At 43.8% G+C, this 18,883-nt stretch overlaps 1 protein-coding gene across 13 annotated transcripts in view; it reads right to left on the bottom strand.

Annotated features, from left to right (window-relative positions):
* Positions 1-10,013: 10,013 nt before the first annotated feature.
* Positions 10,014-18,883, bottom strand: part of EPB41L3 (erythrocyte membrane protein band 4.1 like 3) — a 146,979-nt gene continuing 138,109 nt past the window's right edge. For 7 of the 13 annotated variants that reach the window (XM_039219342.1, XM_039219343.1, XM_039219341.1 and 4 more), the window contains 7 exons: positions 16,674-16,796; positions 15,655-16,038; positions 14,722-14,853; positions 14,151-14,249; positions 12,985-13,065; positions 12,599-12,715; positions 10,014-11,143 (listed from right to left, as the gene is read on the bottom strand). In XM_039219342.1, coding sequence (XP_039075273.1) covers positions 12,605-12,715; positions 12,985-13,065; positions 14,151-14,249; positions 14,722-14,853; positions 15,655-16,038; positions 16,674-16,796 — 930 coding nt within the window. In that variant the 3' untranslated portion in view covers positions 10,014-11,143; positions 12,599-12,604. The remainder of the gene's footprint in view (positions 11,144-12,598; positions 12,716-12,984; positions 13,066-14,150; positions 14,250-14,721; positions 14,854-15,654; positions 16,039-16,673; positions 16,797-18,883) is intronic. The other 6 variants (XM_039219348.1, XM_039219349.1, XM_039219353.1 and 3 more) reach the window with 1 other exon arrangement.

Here is an 18,883-nt window from a genome sequence, read left to right as displayed (position 1 = left end):
TTTTAAAAAGCCATCAATACCCAGAGGAGCAAGTCCTTAGTAAGCTCCTGGCCTCTGCCAGTCATGCCCGACTCGTCTCTCAATCCTCTGTTTTCTTACCTGTCTGTTGCCAACCTTCATTGCTGTTCCGACCTGTGGTTTTCTGACCTGTGACAGTGCCCTGACTCTGGTCTCGCCGCAGCCTCTGTGATTCAGGTAAGTTCAGGCCCAGGTAACTCGTGGCTGTGCCGGCTGGTCCCTCCTGTTCTCGATGGTCCTCAGGTCCCCATGTACCCCCTTCCTCCACGGACTTCCATCTGCTGACACTGGTGTGTGGGAAACTTGGCCTTTCTCAGAAATCACTGGAACAAACATGAGCAATGATTTCCACAGAAGGAAGCCAGGCTGTGTGAGGAAGTCTTCAATCCGAAGGATAATTTCTTTTATTTTAAAAATGTCAGAGGGGTGCCTGGGTGGCTCAGTTGGTTGAGCGTTGGACTTGGGCTCAGGTCATGATCTCAGTTCATTAGTTCCAGCCCTGCATCAGGCCGTCTGCTGTTAGCAGAGCCTGCTTTAGATCCCCTGTCCCCTCTCTCCCTGCCCCTCCCCCGCTCATGCCCCCCCTTTCAAAAATAAATATTAAAAAATAATAAAATGTCAGAACACCACAATCATACCAAAGCTATCCAAGTTGACCTGATTTGCAAAGACGCCCCTGACAATCTATCTGGTGCTCTCCGAACATTAAATGTGAGAGTTGATGACATGCTTCATGCTTCCAGTGGGTCATCTGTATTTCTGTTCACAGGAAACTCCTCTTCACCTTAATCTGTTTTTAAAAGTTCAAAGCACTTAATGTTTGCACATGAAGTGAGTTTTATACTAAGTTTTGATGAGAAAGTCGCATAACAAACAGGCTGTTACAAGGAATTTATTCCAAAAAGCAACTTTCAGGGTCTGTCTTGAGGTCAGTACACATTCGTGTCCATTTCCTTCACCCCCCATCTCCATAACGCTATATAGTGACAAGAAGTGTTAATATGAAGACTCTGATACATGGAAAAAATCCCGGAAGGGTGTTCTGAATCATCAAATCAGAAATTCATAGTGTCATTGGCATTAGTATTGTCTTTAAACAGTGTAAAGTCATCCATGAACCATATAGTGCAAACTAATCAGACTAGTTTTCCCCAACTATCTCTGAGAATTGAGAGATTTCAAACAAAAAAAAAAATTCCATTGAATCATTAGTTCTATCTTTTCCAAAAGTTCAGATTATCCATGTACTGGAAGCACCTGCTCTTCTATTTTTAAACTGCCCTTACATGTCACCTATACGATACAGATTAGGAATTATAACACTGGAAGCACTACTTGATAAGAAATCCAGCCCATTTCCACACCGCTTGCAGGATATCATAAGCCTGGCCTGAAAGCTGACATTTGCTGTCCATCTTGTTTTTCCTTTACCATCTCTGGAGAGGAGATTCCCCACCGCCCGCATCTCCCCCTCCAGGTCATCTCCATCCTTCCCCCACCCCTCCCTCCTCTCTAATCCTGTCTTCAGACTTGGCTCAGCTCCTCTGGTAGCAGGATTTGCAATCAGAACCGGCAGGTGGCGCCCTTGGGTGACCCTCAGTCATTCACACTGGCGTGTTTCTCTTGGGACCTTCCCTTTATACCTCCTCTGGTCTCCATTAAATTGTCAGTTAGGTTAATGCTCCCACAGTTACCAGAGCAGGGGACAGCTCTGGCAGATGGCAGCTGTCTGGAATCATAAGGTGCCAGGCCTGTGAAGCATTCCTGGGTGACAGGCTTCTGTTTTCTGAGAGTCCTGTCCCTCGTCTCTTTACGCCCCTCCCCCAACTCACCCCTCTTATAAGAAAGCCAGCCACATCTCACTTCACGGTCCTCCCAACCCCCCCCCCCCCCCNCCCCCCCCCCCCCCCCCCGCCCATTACATTGCCCCTCACATTCTCTTGCATACTTTTTGTTTGCCTGCATGCCTTTTTATGAACAGCTTTGCGGGCCACGATTGCTTTTTCTCCAGTGATGATTTACTTCAAGGCTTTTTGAAGAGTCTGCGTGTAAGGCCAGTCTTGTGTGGTTACAACAAAGGAACGCTGAAGCACTTTTGAGGGCCTCACTGCAATAACTTATTATTATTGGTGCCTCCTTGGAAACTCGTGAATTTTTTTGCCACTTTGGTTATTCTTATTGGGGTTTACTAGGCCGTTCCTGCTGTGCCTTGGAGACACAGCTCCTGGGGCCCCTGGGTGGCCCAGTCGGTTGAGCGTGTGACTTCGGCTCAGGTCATGATCTCGCGGTTTGTGAGTTGGGGCCCCGCGTTGGGCTCTGTGCTGACAGCTCAGAGCCTGGAGCCTGCTTCGGATTCTGTGGCCCCCTCCCCCTCTCTCTGCTCGTCCTCCGCTCATGTTCTGTCTCTCTCTCTTTCAAAGATAAATAAACACCAGCAAAAAAGACACAACTCCTTGTTCTGGTACCATTATTTCCATCCTGACTAGTGGCGTTGCTGGTTTTTGCTTTTGTCATTTTGCCATCCTTGGTCTCTCAAAGTTCCTGGGGATCACAGTACTCTGTCTCACAGCCTCCCAACATGCGGCGGATAACGGTATTGCCCTGGGCATATTCAGCACTAGAAACATTCCATGCGTGACGTTCAGAATATGGCCTCAATAAATCCCCACAACAATTTGTACGGGGATAAGTTAATTTTCTTTTACCGACAATGAATCACAGGTGAAAGACTTACCCCCCCCAGCAATCCTCAATCCTAAATTATTGCTCTTTCCACCAGGCCAGTAGTTCTCCAAGTGCGGTTTCCACACTTTGACAGCAGCAGCACTGAGAACTTGCTAGAAATGCTAATTCTCAGACCTTGCCCCAGACCTACTGAATCAGAAACACTGGCAGTGGGACCCAGGGTTTCATTGCTTTTTTTTTTTTTAATGTTTGTTTAATTTTGAGACAGAGAGTGACAGAGAGAGAGTTGGGGAGGGGCAAAGAGAGAGGGAAACAAAATCTGAAGCAGGCTCCAGGCTCCGAGCTGTCAGCACAGAGCCCTGTGCAGGGCTCAAACCCACAAACTATGAGATCATGACCTGAGCCAAAGTAGGATGCTTAGCTGACTGAGCCACCAGGCACCCCATGGGCCCAGGGTTTGAATGTGTCCTCTGTGTATTCTGATGCATGCTTAAGTCTGAGAGTCACTTTATGAGGCCATTGATTCTCCACACTGGCCATACATTAGATTCATTTGCGAAGTGTTAAAAAAACAAACAAACTGTAATACCTGGGCCCCACCTCCAGACCAATTAGCTCAGAATCTTCGGAGGCCGAGACTTCAGTATCATTAAAAACCAAAGCCCCAAGCGGATGTAATGTGCCACTAGCCACCATCAATGGCTCTAGATGATGCAGAGTCTACTCTGTGAATTCCTTCTTAGTCGTCAAGAAGCATCCCCAGTGGGGCACCTGGGTGGCTTAGTCAGTTGAGTGTTTGACTTTGGCGCGGGTCATGATTTCGTGGTTTGTGGGTTCCAGTCCCGCATCGGGCTCTGTGCTGACAGTTCGGAGCCTGGAACCTGCTTCGGGTTCTGTGTCTCCCTCTCTCTCTCTGCCCCTCCCCCACTCACACTCTGTCTCTCTTCAAAAATAAGTATAAAAAAAAGGGTTGCCTAAATATTTAAAAAAAAAAAAAAAAAAAGAGCATGCCCAGGAAAGGTGTGACATGAACATAGTCAAGCACACAAGTGGTTTTTCGAATTGTGCAATGTTAAAACCTATTAACTCTGTGTATTCGGACAGTAAGCATCCCAGAAAATGCAGTAAATATAGCTAATCCACAAGTATGTACACACCTTAGCCAACAATTAGTGCAACAATCATAAGAAGCTGTGTGCTTAGGATCTGGATTCAATGCACATTTATTATATGCTTAATATTGTCAGGCGTGCTAGCCGCTTCATATTCACTGTATCGCTGACAATATTAGCTAGATCTTCCCCATAGCAAAAGCACGAACCACCTACAGAGGGGTCATCATACATGATGGGGGGGTTTTTTTTTCGCCTCTGAACAAAGTGAAAATTGGCCGATACAGGGAAGGATCCTAGCTGTGGTCACTCACATCACAAGGAATCAACAAGAAAAGGATTTTGCAGCTTCTGGATTCTTTCCCCAAGCTAAGGAATATTTTTTTCTCAGAGGCAATTAGCTATTTCTGCGATAAACTAGTTTGGGTTCTCATGCACAGAATAAGTGATGCATGGTGTTGAGGGGAGAAAAGGCAGAATGAAACTCCATTTTATATTTTACAAAGAACATCTCATACATCCTATTGGGTCACGTACTTTCTCATGGAGCTAGAGGCTTTCCACCATATAACCTTTGTAGCTGGCTATCGGTCCCTACTTAACTATGAGTAAACTCAGGCTCAATGTTTAAGTCACTGGCTGTTGGTGACAAAATTAGTGACAGGGCACAAGATTGCTGAGTCCAGTCTTTTGATTTATCTAGTTTTTGAGTTCATATTTATTTAAAGATGGGGGTAGTGACAGGGGGCTTTATGCAGAGGGAAGCAAAGGTTAAGCAAACCGAAAGAAGCATGATCTTTCAATTATACTGTGGAAACACGGAAAATTACTTTTACGGTTTACTAACTACTACCCTTCAAAAGCAAATATGCTGCCTAAACTGCTAATGTGCATTCAAGGCAAGGCTTATTCATTTGGAAAGATCCAGCATCGGGTGTTACTATAAATAACCTCATTCTCTGTAATAGAAACTCATCTATCACCATTCTAATTAGAACGTGACTAAAGAAGTCAGTAGTTAACAAAGGCATTTGTAACATTTGGCGATTGTAATAATGGCTTTGAAGTTCCAGGGAAACGTCACTTTTCCAGCTTCCTTCTCATTTATGTATGGTTCACTCTCCATTATTCTCAGGCTGTAAATAAAATTATTGGTATTACTTCATAAACTTAAAAACATGTATATAATATTGGTTTTAAGACACTCAATGAAACTAGAAAAATAGAACAGCACAGGGAAGAAAGAAAATCATTATACATTCTGCCATCAGAGACAGGAAATCACTGCTACCATTTTGTACAGCTCTATGCATTTTTTGTGAGTAAACATTTTTACCTGCTTAAACTGTTTTATCCAGTTTTACACTAATTAACATATTAGGATTATTTCCTCCATAAGGTCAGTATTTTACAATTTTGGGTGGTTGCACAGTATTCTATCTTATGTCGTTTCCATTATTTACTTACAAATTTCCTACTGCTATTTACTGTTAAAACTTTCATTTTTATGAGCAACACGGAGCTAAATAAACATCCTCCTCGTACATTACTTCCTGTACAACTCTGTGTCTTATTTAGGAAAAATCCCAAGTGGATTTGCTGGGTCAACATCTTTGCAAAAAATTTAGGAATATGTCTTATTGATCCTACTCCAGACAAATCAGCAACTTCCACTTCCACCACAAGCGGCTTTTGCTTTGCATCCTCAACCAGGCTTGGAATTAAGAGGATGCTTTGGCCAACTGATTGTTGGAAAATTATACTGTGTTAAAAATGTGCATTTCTTTGTCATTGCTTGTCTTCAGAGATCATTTTGACTTCAGTATTATTCAAAGGGAATAAGTAAGCCTGAAATTCAGCCAAAAAATATTCTAGCTCCTTCTTGTTGCATAGGGCACTATGAAAATCCGCACAGGGGCGCCTGGGTAGCTCAGTCGTTTAAGTGTCTGACTCTTGTTTTTGGCTCAGGTCATGATCTCAGGATCATGAGATCAAGCGCCATGTCCAAGCTCTATGCTGGGTGCAGAGCCTGCTTAAGATTCTCTCTCCCCTTCTCCATCCGCCCCTCCCCTGCTCTCTCTCACTCACTCTCTCTCTTCAAAAAAACAAAAACAAAATCCATATACTATCTTGGCTGATAAGCTCTTCCTTAAACTTGTAAAACAAGAACCTGGCCAATCTCTTAAAAGATTACATTTATCTCATAGAAACATGACAAGCCATTGTGTGGGCGTGTGTTAGCAACTACACTGGGGGGAAAGCATTAGCTCCTTTTCTTACCCTTCTTCAGAGTTAATCAGCTCTGATAAAAACCATTTGTCAAAATGAAATGTCTTTTTGAGAATACAATTTTACATGCACCAATGGCCTGCCACAAAATAGTTTTTTTAAATGCAATAATCCAATTTCACTCAAAGAGTAAATGCTCATTAAAACATAAGGCCACCTTGATGGCAATCCAAGACAGATGCTTCTGACACTGGTTAATTTACTGTAGTGAGAACGATAAAAAAGCTTTTAATGGAAGGTACATATAACCTTCCTTTGTAATTCAGAAGCAATTCTGGATCCATGTTCCAGAGTCCACGTTAGTGTTTTTAAAATGGCTGGGGTTGACAGTAATAGATGTGCTGGAAAGAAGTCAGCAAAACTGAGGAAATGGATTACAGTAATTGTAAAAAAAAAAAAAAAGGGGGGGGGGAGGCGGTGGACTGAATAGTTCTACAAGGTGTGTGATCTAACACACTATGCCCAGGAAGAAGGGACGTGGTGGTCTGTGGAATTTGGAAGGAGTACAAAGAACATGGACAATTCCCCTGGGAGAGTGAAACTGCGTGGAATTCCCACGCTGCTGGCACCGCCCTCAGCCCTCTTGCTGGGGCAGTGGACCTGTCACTATCAGTGCACGTCCATCCGCGAATCTCAGCACTAAGGCAGGAGAGGAAGATGTCCACACAGGCTGAGGACTCGCCACCCAGGCTAAGCTCCACCTGAGCTGCACTGAATGGAAAGCAGGGGGCATTTTGCCTAAAGGAAAGTTACCATCTGGACTCAGCAATTCACTCTCTGACTCCAGAGAAAGGATCCTATGGATTGTTCTAAGTCTGGCAATTCTGTAACTGATGTTTCTTCAGATCTCTGCGAGATCAGCATGGAGATGCAGGTTACCAATGGCTGCACCATATTGCCTTTAGGCTTGCAATTTATTTTTCTGCTCATTTGAGAGAACCATAGATGCTCGTTTTCTTACACACTGCATCTTTGAGAAGCAAAGTGTTTCTTTTTTGTGGGGGAAATTGCTAACGAGGTGGAATTCTTCAGTTTCAGAAAGTGTGATCTCCAGGGTCTTCTCCACACCTAATGCATTGCTACATTTTTCTGTATTGGCAGTAATGGAAAAATGTTCTGAGATTACCTGAGAGTTTAGCAATGAGCATAAGCCAATTGTATACATTAGCAGCATCTAGCTTTAACACTGTTGAGTTAGGGAATGTTAGTGAATTTAAATTTTAAATTTCTTGGTGCTGTCAACAGAACCTTGTGACTTGCTTCTAATCAACAGGACATGGCAGAAGTAAAGAAAAGCCACTCCCTTGATTATGTTACGTTACGGAAAATTATCTTGCTAGCAGACACTTTAGAGTCTCCTCCTTCATTGCTGGTTTTGAAAAAAAGCAAGCTTCCGAGGGTCCTACAGCCAAAGGAAAATGAATTCTGCAAACAACCGTAGAGAGCTTGGAAGTGAATCCTTCCCAGTTGAGCTAGCAGAGGAGACCCCGGCCCTGGCTGACACCTTGACTGCAGCCTTTTAGAGGAGCCAGTAAAACCATGGCCAGACCGCTGAACCATAGAAACTGAGAGATAATAATTATGCATTCTTTTAAGCTAATTGTGTGGTAATTTGTTATGAAGCAATAAAAGCAGATACTGATTTTATAAGTGGCCATCCGGCACTGCTGTCATAAATACCCCAAAATGTAGGAGTGATTTTGGAATCCCCAAATAATGATGCAGGCTAGAAAAATTATGAGGAGCATAACAGAAGGAAAAGAAACCTTGATAATATATAATTTTACGAAAATGAATAAGCACGTATGGCTGGGGACAGAGAACCATGAAAACACTAGGTTTGGTTTTAAACAGTGAACACGGACAGTGTGGTGACTACTGTTAATACTGTATTGAATATCTGGAAGTTGCTAAAATAGTAAATCTTAAAAGGTCTCATCACAAGAAAAATTTGTAACCATTAATGGTGATGTATGTTAACTAGACTTATGGTGATCACAACATATACAAATATTGAATGATTATGTTGTACACCTGAAACTAACAATGTTATGTTGTGTACACTTAAATAAAAAATTAAAATTACATTTTTACATTCTTACATTTTTAAATTCCAGTATAATTCACATACAGTGTTGTTAGTGATTCAGCAATTCTATACATTACTCAGGGCTCATCATGAAAAGTGAACTCTTACTCCTCTTCACCTATCTCACCTACCCACCTCACATCCCCTCTGGGAACCCTCTGCTTGTTTTCTATAGCTAGGAGTCTGGCTTTTGGTTTTGCTTTTTCCTTTGTTCATTTGTTTCTTAAATCCCACATATGGGTGAAATCATATTTTTCTCTTATTTCACTTAGCATTATGCCCTCTAGCTCCAACCATGTTGTTGCAAATGGCATGATTCCATTCTTTTTTGTGGCTGGGTAATATTCCATTGTGTGTGTATGTGTGTATATATATATATATATATATATATATACACACACATATACACACACATACACACACACACACACACACACAATCTTTACCCATTCATCTATTGGTGGGCACTTGGGCTACTTCCATAATGTGGCTATTATAAATAATCCTGCAATAATCATAAGGGTGTATACTTGCAAATTAGTGTTTCTGTATTCTTTAGGTAAATATTCAGTAGTGTTGATTCCTGGATAAGAGCAATTCTATTTTTAATATCTGAGGAACTTCCATATTGTCTTCCACAATGGCTGCACCAATTTGCATTCCCACCAGCAGTGCATGAAGGTTCCTTTTTTCCACATTGTCACCGACACTTATTTCTTGTGTTTAGCCATTCTGACAGGGGTGAGGTGATATTTCATTGTAATTTTGATTTGCATTTCTCTGGTGGAGTGATGCTGAACTTCCTTTCATGTGCCTTTTGACCATCTGTATGTCTTTGGAGAAATGTCTGTTCATGTCTTCTGCCCATTTTTTAAGTGGATTTTTTTTTTTTTTTGCTGTTGATTTGTATAGGTTCTTTATATATTTTGGATACTAACCCTTTATCAGATATGTCATTTGCAAATATCTTCTCCCATTCAGTAGGTTGTCTTTTAGTTTTGTTGTTTCCTTCGCCATGCAGAAGCACTTTGATGCAATTCCAATAGTTTATTGTTGCTGTTGTTTCCCTTGCCTTAGGAGAACTGTCTAGAAAAATGTTGCTATTGCCGGTATGTCAGAGAAATTACTGCCTGTGTTCTCTTTTGGATTTTTATGGTTTCAGGTCTCACATTTAGGTCTTTAATCCATTTTATTTTTGTGTATGGTCCTCAACACATTTTTTCATTGGTTTCAAACACAAAATGATGCTCCTAAAATGAATATGTAGTATTGACAATCAGGACAAATGGATAACTTCTTCACAGATAAATAAGAATCTGATTCCCCCCTAAGACCAAGATATGTGGTCAAATCTAACAATTTCCAGGGGGAAATATATTTTTTTAATTAAAGAGTTTTTGAAAAAAATCAGCAGGTTAGGTAAAGTGTGACACAAGTGTACGCCAGCAAGTGGATTTGGGTGTTAGATCGGCAGTTCGTAATAAAAGTCTTATTCTCAGACCCTGGCATGAAGGGGTTTGACGTGGATGAACTGTGGGAACACACTGCATGGGCCCTTCTAGAATGCCCCAGCTCATCTGTTCAGCTATGGCGTGGATTTGAGAGAGGGAGGGGTCTCTCTGGTAGATTAAAAGCACCCAGAAACACCGGGGTTTATAGGAGACCCTCTTTTCTTATAAAAAAGGTAAAAACTTAAAATTTTGAAAATGAGATTGTGTGGTATCTAGATGTACTTGGAGCAGGCTTTGAAGTCATGCAAATGCTACCTCTTGGCTAGATACACGCAATACTGCAATTATTACACGCAGAGAATTTAGAGCTTTAAATGCATTTACCATTTTTATTTTGCTATGCAGAAACATACATTCACCATGGGCTGAGTGATGCAGTTGACAATATAATGGAGAATAGATCTTTTTGAAGGCTATTTATAACTAAACACTAAATACTTTAATTACAGTGGAAATTCTGTACAATTTAAGGCTTGGCTCTGAACTAGATTGTAAATATGGACCAGATTTGGAAATAAAACACTTTTTTTCAAGTAAAAGAAAAAAAAAATCAACTTAAGAAAACATGAGGAAGAAGGAACGAAGAAAGAAAACAAAGCAACCGAAGCCCGATAGGTTTTTCTGGAGTGCAATTTCATAATGTTGTAAACTAACAAAAATGGAGGTTTTCTTCCCCCAAATAATGACAATTTACATACTTAGGACTTGTCAGGGAAACTCTCGGAAGCTTTCCAGATTGGACGCAGACCAAAGTGAACGAGGAAGAAATTTCACATTAATATGCTAAAATCAGTACTACCTTGTAACGGATTAAATCAGACACACAAAGCAGGATTGTAAGCATTAAATATTTCCGGACGATCGGGAGTCGTTGCTGTGTGCGGGCGAGAGGAATAAAACCAAGGGAAACAAGTACAAGATCCAAGTTGTTTACTGAAGAAACGCGGTTATTGGCACATCTAATCTGGAATAAACCTGACACATTGGACGTAGACAGCTTCTAGCATTTTAGAGTCATCTTCACCTGTCTGTAAACAAAAGATCTGTCACCTAAGAAACTGCAATTTTGTTGAGACTTTGATAAACTATGAAAGGCATGGATTGTTTATGTGTTACATGAGATCACGGTTTATACTGTTGGTTATGAACGTGCAGGTATAGCTGAAAACTTAGACACTTGGTGGAAATTAAAAATGCTACTCTTTTTGTAATTTTATCGTTGCTTCATGCAATATCAGTTTCGTGATGCTGATTCGGATTGCTTTATTATGGGAAGATCTCTCTGCCAGTATCTTTATTAATGGTCAAGGTCAGTTCTTCCGGATTGAAATTTTCCATGGGCAGATACGAGTCAGTTGGGTTAGAAGAGGGAACTCCATATAGGCTCTGGTTTTCCTAATGGTTTGCATGACTGGATTCATGTGCAGGCTAAGTTAGTCCTGTAGGAAAGAGATTTGATCAGTTACTCGTTGGAAAACACCCGAGAGTCTTCCTCTGATGAAGGCCACAAAAAAAGTATCTTGAGGTTATGAAATGAACTTTTTGTCAAGATACTGTAAAATACCAGCGTAAGTCACTGACATGGATTCTCTTAAATAACTACAACATCACCCACATGGTGGAAGCTCACTGAAGGAAACCTTTTTCTTTTCTCTTGTTTTTAAAAAAATTTTTTTAAATTGTTTTTATTTATTTCTGAGAGACAGCATGGGCAGGGGAGGGTCAGAGAGAGATGGAGACACAGAATTTGAAACAGGCTCCAGGTTCTGAGCTAGCTATCAGCACAGAGCCTGACACGGGGCTCGAACCCACGAACTGTGAGATCATGACCTGAGCCGAAGTCGGGCGCTCAACCAAATGAGCCACCCAGACGCCCCCAAGAAAGCTTTTTCTGCTCTGTCTTCCCAATTATATTATTTATTTGAACATAATAAGTGACTTTTGCATTTTGTCCTTTGAGAGGCCACTCATCAATCCATATGCCTGACAGCAGTGGTAGAGACCTCCTTATTTCGCTTATGCACGTAAAGGGTTCGAGAGACTTCTATCACGCAAGCAAGTGTGCAAGTAGTGCAACTGTTGCATTCGGCATTCAAAACCCTCTGGGGATGCTCGGGGCCCGGGGATCCTTGCGCAGCAGGTTAGTATGTATAACCTGTCTGTGCACACACACAAGATGTTATCTGCTCATGATGCGAGCCAAAGAGCCACTGAAAAGGCATGCACACAGGTTCTGCAGAAAAGCAGGACCACAGGACTGCATTTTTGCCTCCTCCTGAGACATGATGCTGTACTAAGCAGCGAAAAAATCATCCCAAAGAATACAGAAAATGTAAGACATCTGACATGGAAGTGGGTGCCTGGGTTTCAAATGAAGAAACAAAGCAAAAACAAGAGCATGAACAGTAGCATAAACCAAACACAGCTGCAGAGGAAGCTTACGATGAATGGGGTAAGGGTGCTGTCCAAAGAAGAAAGGGGTACAGTTTATTTCCCGAGTATCTGGAACACACAAATTGTACCTTTCAGTATGAAACGGCCTTAGTTCTGATTAGGCCTCATGGCCGGTGAAATCAAATCTGAACTTTCAAATTTGGATCATGAAGAGTGCAGGGCATGGATGAAAAAGGAAACACCAGTGAGGGCATGCAAGCAGAGACTGCTTCTTTCTTGATCCTCTAACTGGCAGAGTATGCAAAATGTCCACAGTATGGAGCCCCCAAATCTGAAACAAACCAGCACCCGGAAACCAACTCTCCATCCCTTTGGTGAGTAGCCCTGCAAAATGCCAGTGAGAAGAAAGATAGAGGCGGCGGCAGGGGAAGGAGAGGGGGAAGTGTCCCATGCCACATGCCAGCCGAGGCCAAGTCTAGAGAATCAGCGTCGCCTCTTACCTGGGGTCAATCCTCTCCATCCTCTGGTGTGATCTCGGTCTCTTTATGGACCACTACTTTGGTCACTGACATGTCAGGGTGCTGCTCTTTGGCCTCTTTAATTGCCTGAGCCAGAGCCTATCCCCAGGAAGTCACAGAAGGGCAAAGACAAAAAGGGGGTGGAACATGCATGATCAGTAGCGAGGTGGAGACTTACGAGCTAGATCTATCTACGCCATTTACAAATGAGGTACAATGACTGCAAAAGGAATTGTATGCTGCATATTGGAAAGTTAATTCCGAAAACAGTTTAGACCGCATGATGGACTAGAAGGACAGCACTGGGAAGGGTAAGGCTGATCCCTCCGTTTCTCGGCCCAGGGTTTTTACCCTCTTGCGCACACTACCTGATCATGGTCAATGTCCGCATCTCCTGTGATGACTATTCGCTTCTCAATCCTGGTCTCTGAAATGCCTCCTTTCACAGTCTGCGAGGGACAGAAAAGTGTCATAAATTGACCCACTCGGAGAAACAGTCACTGTTCAATGGGGAATTGGCAGAAAATGCTAACGGAGTTTTAAATAACATCATTCATTAAGAACTGAAACAATTCTTTGGCAATTACTTAAAACTGTTAATTTCAGAAGTGAGCCCGGCACCCTCCTACACTGTTGGTGGAAATGTAAACTGGTGCAGCCCCTCTGGAAAACAATGTGGAGGTTCCTCAAAAAATTAACAACAGTACTCCCCTATGACCCAGCAATAGCACTGCTAGGAATTCACCCAAGGGATACAGGAGTGCTGATGCACAGGGGCACATGTACCCCAATGTTCACAGCAGCACTCTCCACAATAGCCAAAACATGGAAAGAGCCCAAGCGTCCATCAACTGATGAATGCATCAAGAAGATGTGGTATATTTATACAATGGAATACTACATGGCAATGAGAAACAATGAAATCTGGCCATGTGTAGCAACATGGATGGAACTTGAGGGTGTTATGCTGAGCGAAATAAGTCAGGCAGAGAAGGACAGATACCATGTTTTCACTCACATGTGATATAGGAGAAACTTAACGGAGGACCATGGGGGAGGGGAAGGGGAAAAATAGGGAGAGGGAAGAAGGCAAACCATGAGAGACTCTTGAATACTGAGAACAAACTGAGGGCTGATGGGGGAGGGGGAGAAGGGAAGGGAGGTGATGGGCATGGAGGAGGGCACTTGTTGGGATGAGCACTGGGTGTTATACGGAAACCAACTTGACAATAAACTATAAAAGAAAAAGAAAAAAAAAGAAATGAGCCCGGAATGCAGTTCTCTGGGTGGGGCTGGTCAGTACTTCTAGAACATCTACCATGTGCTAAGCACTGGACTTCTATGTTAAGCAAAGGGTATTAGAATGCACATTCCTAAACAGAGACTGGCACATAAGGACAACTGTCCCAGAGAGGGGCGTGAGAGGGCTCTAACGTGGGCTTCCTGATGGTCACAGAACTCTGGGCCTGTGCAGCTCAACCAGGAAAAAGTGCTGTGTGACTGCCTTCCTTTTATCTGTTCCCACCCCACTTACTTTGGTGATGTGGGTGGTGGTCGTGGTGCTGGTGGTTTCAGATGTGATCGTCTGAGCGCTCATTAGCACACCTGGCTCCAGATCGGCAGCAGGATCGACCTGCGTGAGCAGAGGAACGGATACCACACTCAAACACTTACCCTCCGGACGTTTGCTGTGTTAGGTCAGGGCATTACAATGACGGGCTTCTCTCCCACACCTGCCGTGCCGTTCAGTCAGCACACGGGAGCTCTGGCTACGCGTACGGCGCAACCCAGTGCAGCCAGAGTGAACCATCGTTAAGAAACTTGGACTTCAGAATGGTGAGTCGTGTCTGCCTGAACTATTTTTCCTGATCCGTGGCTATGGAAATAGGTGCCTGAGCCTTGTTCTCCGTTTTGGGATATATGAAGACCTGCTTAAAGTCACCTGAGGCTTTTTTGCTTGGTAATAAAGTTATGCTTATTACCATTATTGCTCCTGACAGACACAGCTCGGCTAGGTAAGTGTCGTGTGCTTCTACTCAAATGCAGTAAGCCAGTAAAGGGCCAAAACAAGGTGCCGGGGCTCCAGTCTCTACAGGCGGCCTTACCTGTGATGACTCATACGTTATGGTTTTTGTTTCTGTGTGAACTACCGGCACTTCCTTGGTAGAAATTTCTAGCTTTACTCCTCCTGGTGAAACGCTGCCAAAACTGATGGTTTCTGTCTTCACAGTTGACGACTGTACCAACGGGAAGTAGGAAGAGTGGCTGTTACAGTTCGCACAAAGGCATAATTTTCGTTTCCCCCCCCGCCCTCTCTCTTGGTGGATATGAATAAGCACAGGTTAGTATGAAATAAACGTTCATGTACTACATGGGGAGGGTACACTGAGGAATGAAGCAGACACCAGATGCCAATCTTTCAGAATTACATTTTTTTCCCGTGGGATGTTCCAGGTAAAGGAAAGCATTTTGAAGGAGATGTTTAAAACAGGATTTTTATGTCCCCCCTCCTCTACTGCATAAATCAAAAATAATAAATCAGCCTTCTGTTTAATAGCTTCTTAGAAAGGAGGAATGGATACTAAGACATTAACTGCCTCCAACAGCATATTATACTTCAGGAATGTCAGAGAGATAAACAAAGTTCTGGCATTTGGTACCGGGGCAAGCATGGTCTCTGGGTAAGTACCCTGATCAAAAAAGGAAATTTATCAAATGCTCTATTCTCTTGGCTGGCCATGCACTGCCCAGGTTTACTGCCAATTACAGTAGTTACAGCAAAGGTAGAAACCATTTCCTGGAACTGCACATTATCAATAATCATCAAATGTGTGTGAAAATGATCCCAAAGATGGAAACCAGCATGGAGGCCCCTGAGATTGCCGTGCAAGAGGGAAATAAGAGGAGAACAAACTGCACTTGGAAAAGGTAAAAAATTCAGCTTAGCTCCTTCCACCTTTATGCTTAACTAAATTTCAGGGACTCCCATACATATCAGTTTTACATTCGTGCTGAAAGTAATATCAACTACTAGTTACCTCGAAATGAGGTTTTTGTTCGCAAGTTTCAGAAACGTGGACGGCTGCACTCTGCTCCTCCTCTGACTCATGGGAAGCAGTGGCCGTTCCTTCCTGTTCGAGGACAGCTGTACCGGCCACCTCCCCCTTTTCCTCTTTAGCCCCCTTTGTCAGGGCAGAGCCCTCCTTCCCTTTCAAGCCAGAAGCATCAGCAGATGCTGCCTGTGCCGCAGCATCCACATCCTCTCCAGCCGTGTAAGAAGCATCCCCACTCGCATGCACATTCATGACATGTCTTTCCTCCACCAACACGGTTTCCTGCACAACCTTCTCGGTGCTAAGTGGCTGGGGCTGCTGGCTTGCTTCCACCTCTGTTTTGCTGGGCTCTGTCTTGGTTTCTGTTTTCTGCATGGAAGAGATTGCAGTGTCAGTGGGGCTTTCCATAAACCAAGGGTCAAAAACCCAAAAATAAAAGCAGCCACTCACCAGGCCGCCTAAAGCCGGCATCAAGTGCTCATGACTAGAAACGCTTACAGAAAATATGAATTGGCTTTCATTCCTCCCACTAGCACCTCTGATGTGCGCCCCCGACCCGACACACACACACACACACACACACACACACACACACACACACACCCCACCCCGAGCCTGTGCTACATCTGGAGAGCCACAAAAGAAACGGGATGCAGTATAAAATGCAATTAAGACAAAACAAAAGTGCTGTAGCCCACCCCCACGGATTGTGGCAGCTTTCTTAGACCCAACAGAAGGCATCAAATGCTTAAAGTTAAACGCGATCACAGTTTCTCAACCTGATTGCTTCTGGAACATCTGAGGTATGTTCTCACGGTGGAACTACAGGCACAGGACAGCTATGCCGGGCAGGCACAATTGAAAATAACCGAAGACACCTCGGAGGTGTTTAAGGCAAAGCAGCTGGGATGCAACACACACGCGCACGCTCGCACACAGCCAAGAGGCATAAAGAAAGGCAGAGGAGCAGAGCCAGGAACACCAAGGAGGAAGCAATTGGCCACCTGAACCCAGCTTTGAGAAGTAGAAGTAACCCCTCCTATGAATTCTGTTGGTTTTCTCGCAGAGTCTAATAAACTGAAGATTTCAGAGCCATCCATGAGCTTTTCGGCAGAAGACTGTTTAGTCTGGGTGAACAAAGAAACGGACAGTCAAACACAGAGACAGGAACACAGGCGGGCACATTCACATTCACAGCCGGTTAGACAAAACTGTAAGGGAGGAAGGAAGGAGGTGGGAGGAAGGAGGAGGGAATCTACCAAAGTTGGGAAACAGAAAAGAATGGGAAATAAAATAGCAAATTGAGGCGACCATGAGCTCTGGTTTGGTAAAGCAGAGAGAGTTATTAGGACATGGGCGGTGCTGGTTTAAGCAGACCATTTTCCCTTCATTGCAAGCCGCAGCAGCACTACCACATCTCGGGATCGGGGAGCTGGAAACAAAACGCAAAGTGTTGTAACGCTTACGCTGGACTGCGGTGTTGATCTAAACCATGACAAAACTTAAAAAGCTTGGGTTGGCTGCTCTCAACGAAAAGCCAAACAGCGAGAGGAACGGAAAAGTTTAGGGTGGAAGGGCGCTGCCTCAAAAAAACGTCATGCTGGAATCTGAAACGGTGGCCCAAAGGAAAGGCACTGGTTACCACAACTCGGGATGAGGCGGACTCGGTAACGTAATGAGCAGTGGCCACGGTGAAGGCCGGCTCCTGCGAGTATCTCCACTCGGACAGGCTCTTCCGCCTGGGACCAAAGAGCCCCACTTTCAAGACCTCGCCCTCCGGCGCTGGCTCCGTCCTGGCCGGGCGCGCGCCCTCCGGGCCGCCCTGGGCCGCTGCGTCCCGGCCCAGCCCCGGGGCCCTCTGGAGCTCGTCGTCTTCGGGGCTCGGCCGCCGGGAATCGGCCTCCTTGATGGGAGCCAGGGATTCGGACAGTTTCCGCTTGGGGGTGTGCACCTCGGGTCCTCTCCTGGATTTCTCATCGGGGACAACGTCCAGGACCTCGTAATCGGCTGTGACCGGGATGATCTTCATGGACTCTGCCAACCCTCTGTCTGCTTTCTGAAGGGCTTCCAGACCGCAGGGCTGTACTGCCTTCTCCCCTTCCTTGACCTTTCCGGTCATGGTTACGATCTTGCCTGATACGGTGTCGTAGGATTTTCCTAGCGTGTATATTTTCTGTTTGCTTTCTCCTTTCAATTGCATTTCTCGGGCCAAGTCTTCGAAGCTCTGCATTTCAATGGCACCATATCTTAACAGATCGGCAGGGATGTCACCGGTTCTACTGCTCACGGTCACCACCTTGTAAGTCACAATCTTTTTCGAATCACCATCAACTACCTCAGTGGGTACTTTGTCTACAATAACCCAATCCTCTGTGCCCTATATTTGAAATATAAAAGCTAAATTAGAAATGCTGATGGTCTCATTTCCAAAATAAGAATCCTTCAAGAAACCGGGGCAAAAGCTACGCTGTGATGTGACTGCATAGGGCTGGTGCTATTATCTAGTAATTCTGGTTGTTAATCTCTTCTTATCCAAAACTTAGAAACTCTAACCTTCGACTTGGAATGCAGTCTGCACATAGAGTTGCAATTTCAGGTTTCTTTAAATAGGAACATAACTTGGTGGTAGATTTTTGCAAGAATATATCGGACCTTATGTTAAACGTCTAATTATTTCATATTTCAAGATTAAATGATGTTAGTGAAGGTGTTGTACGAGTTATTTCGCTTGTGTGGACACACAAAGACAGTTTTCCATGGTAACTAGAACACTGTACTTCATATCTGCTGTTTTCATAAAAAACTTGCCAGCATTCCACAAATTTCTGTGAATATCATATTTCATGTTTGTAAACTATAGTTTCTTATACAGGAGACCAAATCTCCCATAGCACTTACTATGCAATAAATACTGAGTGTGCTTGTAGTCAAGGCACTACAGTTGGGGGCATTGTTGGAGCCTCTTACAAATAGGTCATGGTGGCCCAATCGTATTTACAACCAAAGTTCATGGTGTGAGTGGTTTCTTGGCCACTTTCCTTAGTCTTAGTTCCAATACGACAGAAGAAATGAGAGCAAAGAGACTGGTGTCTGAGAAGGCTAAGAGGAGGAGTCCAGGCAGTTGACTAGTCTTAAGAGGTCACAAAGGAAAGGGAAACCAAACCAGGGGAGACGAGCACCTTGGCTTACATGTTAAACTACAGTGTCTCCTACT

The sequence above is a fragment of the Hyaena hyaena genome, unplaced genomic scaffold, assembly GCF_003009895.1.
Source record: "Hyaena hyaena isolate Hyena2069 unplaced genomic scaffold, ASM300989v1 scaffold_812, whole genome shotgun sequence".
Lineage (NCBI taxonomy): Eukaryota > Metazoa > Chordata > Mammalia > Carnivora > Hyaenidae > Hyaena > Hyaena hyaena.
The sequence above is the reverse complement of the archived record's forward strand: the minus strand, read 5'-3'. Positions and strand labels throughout refer to the sequence as shown.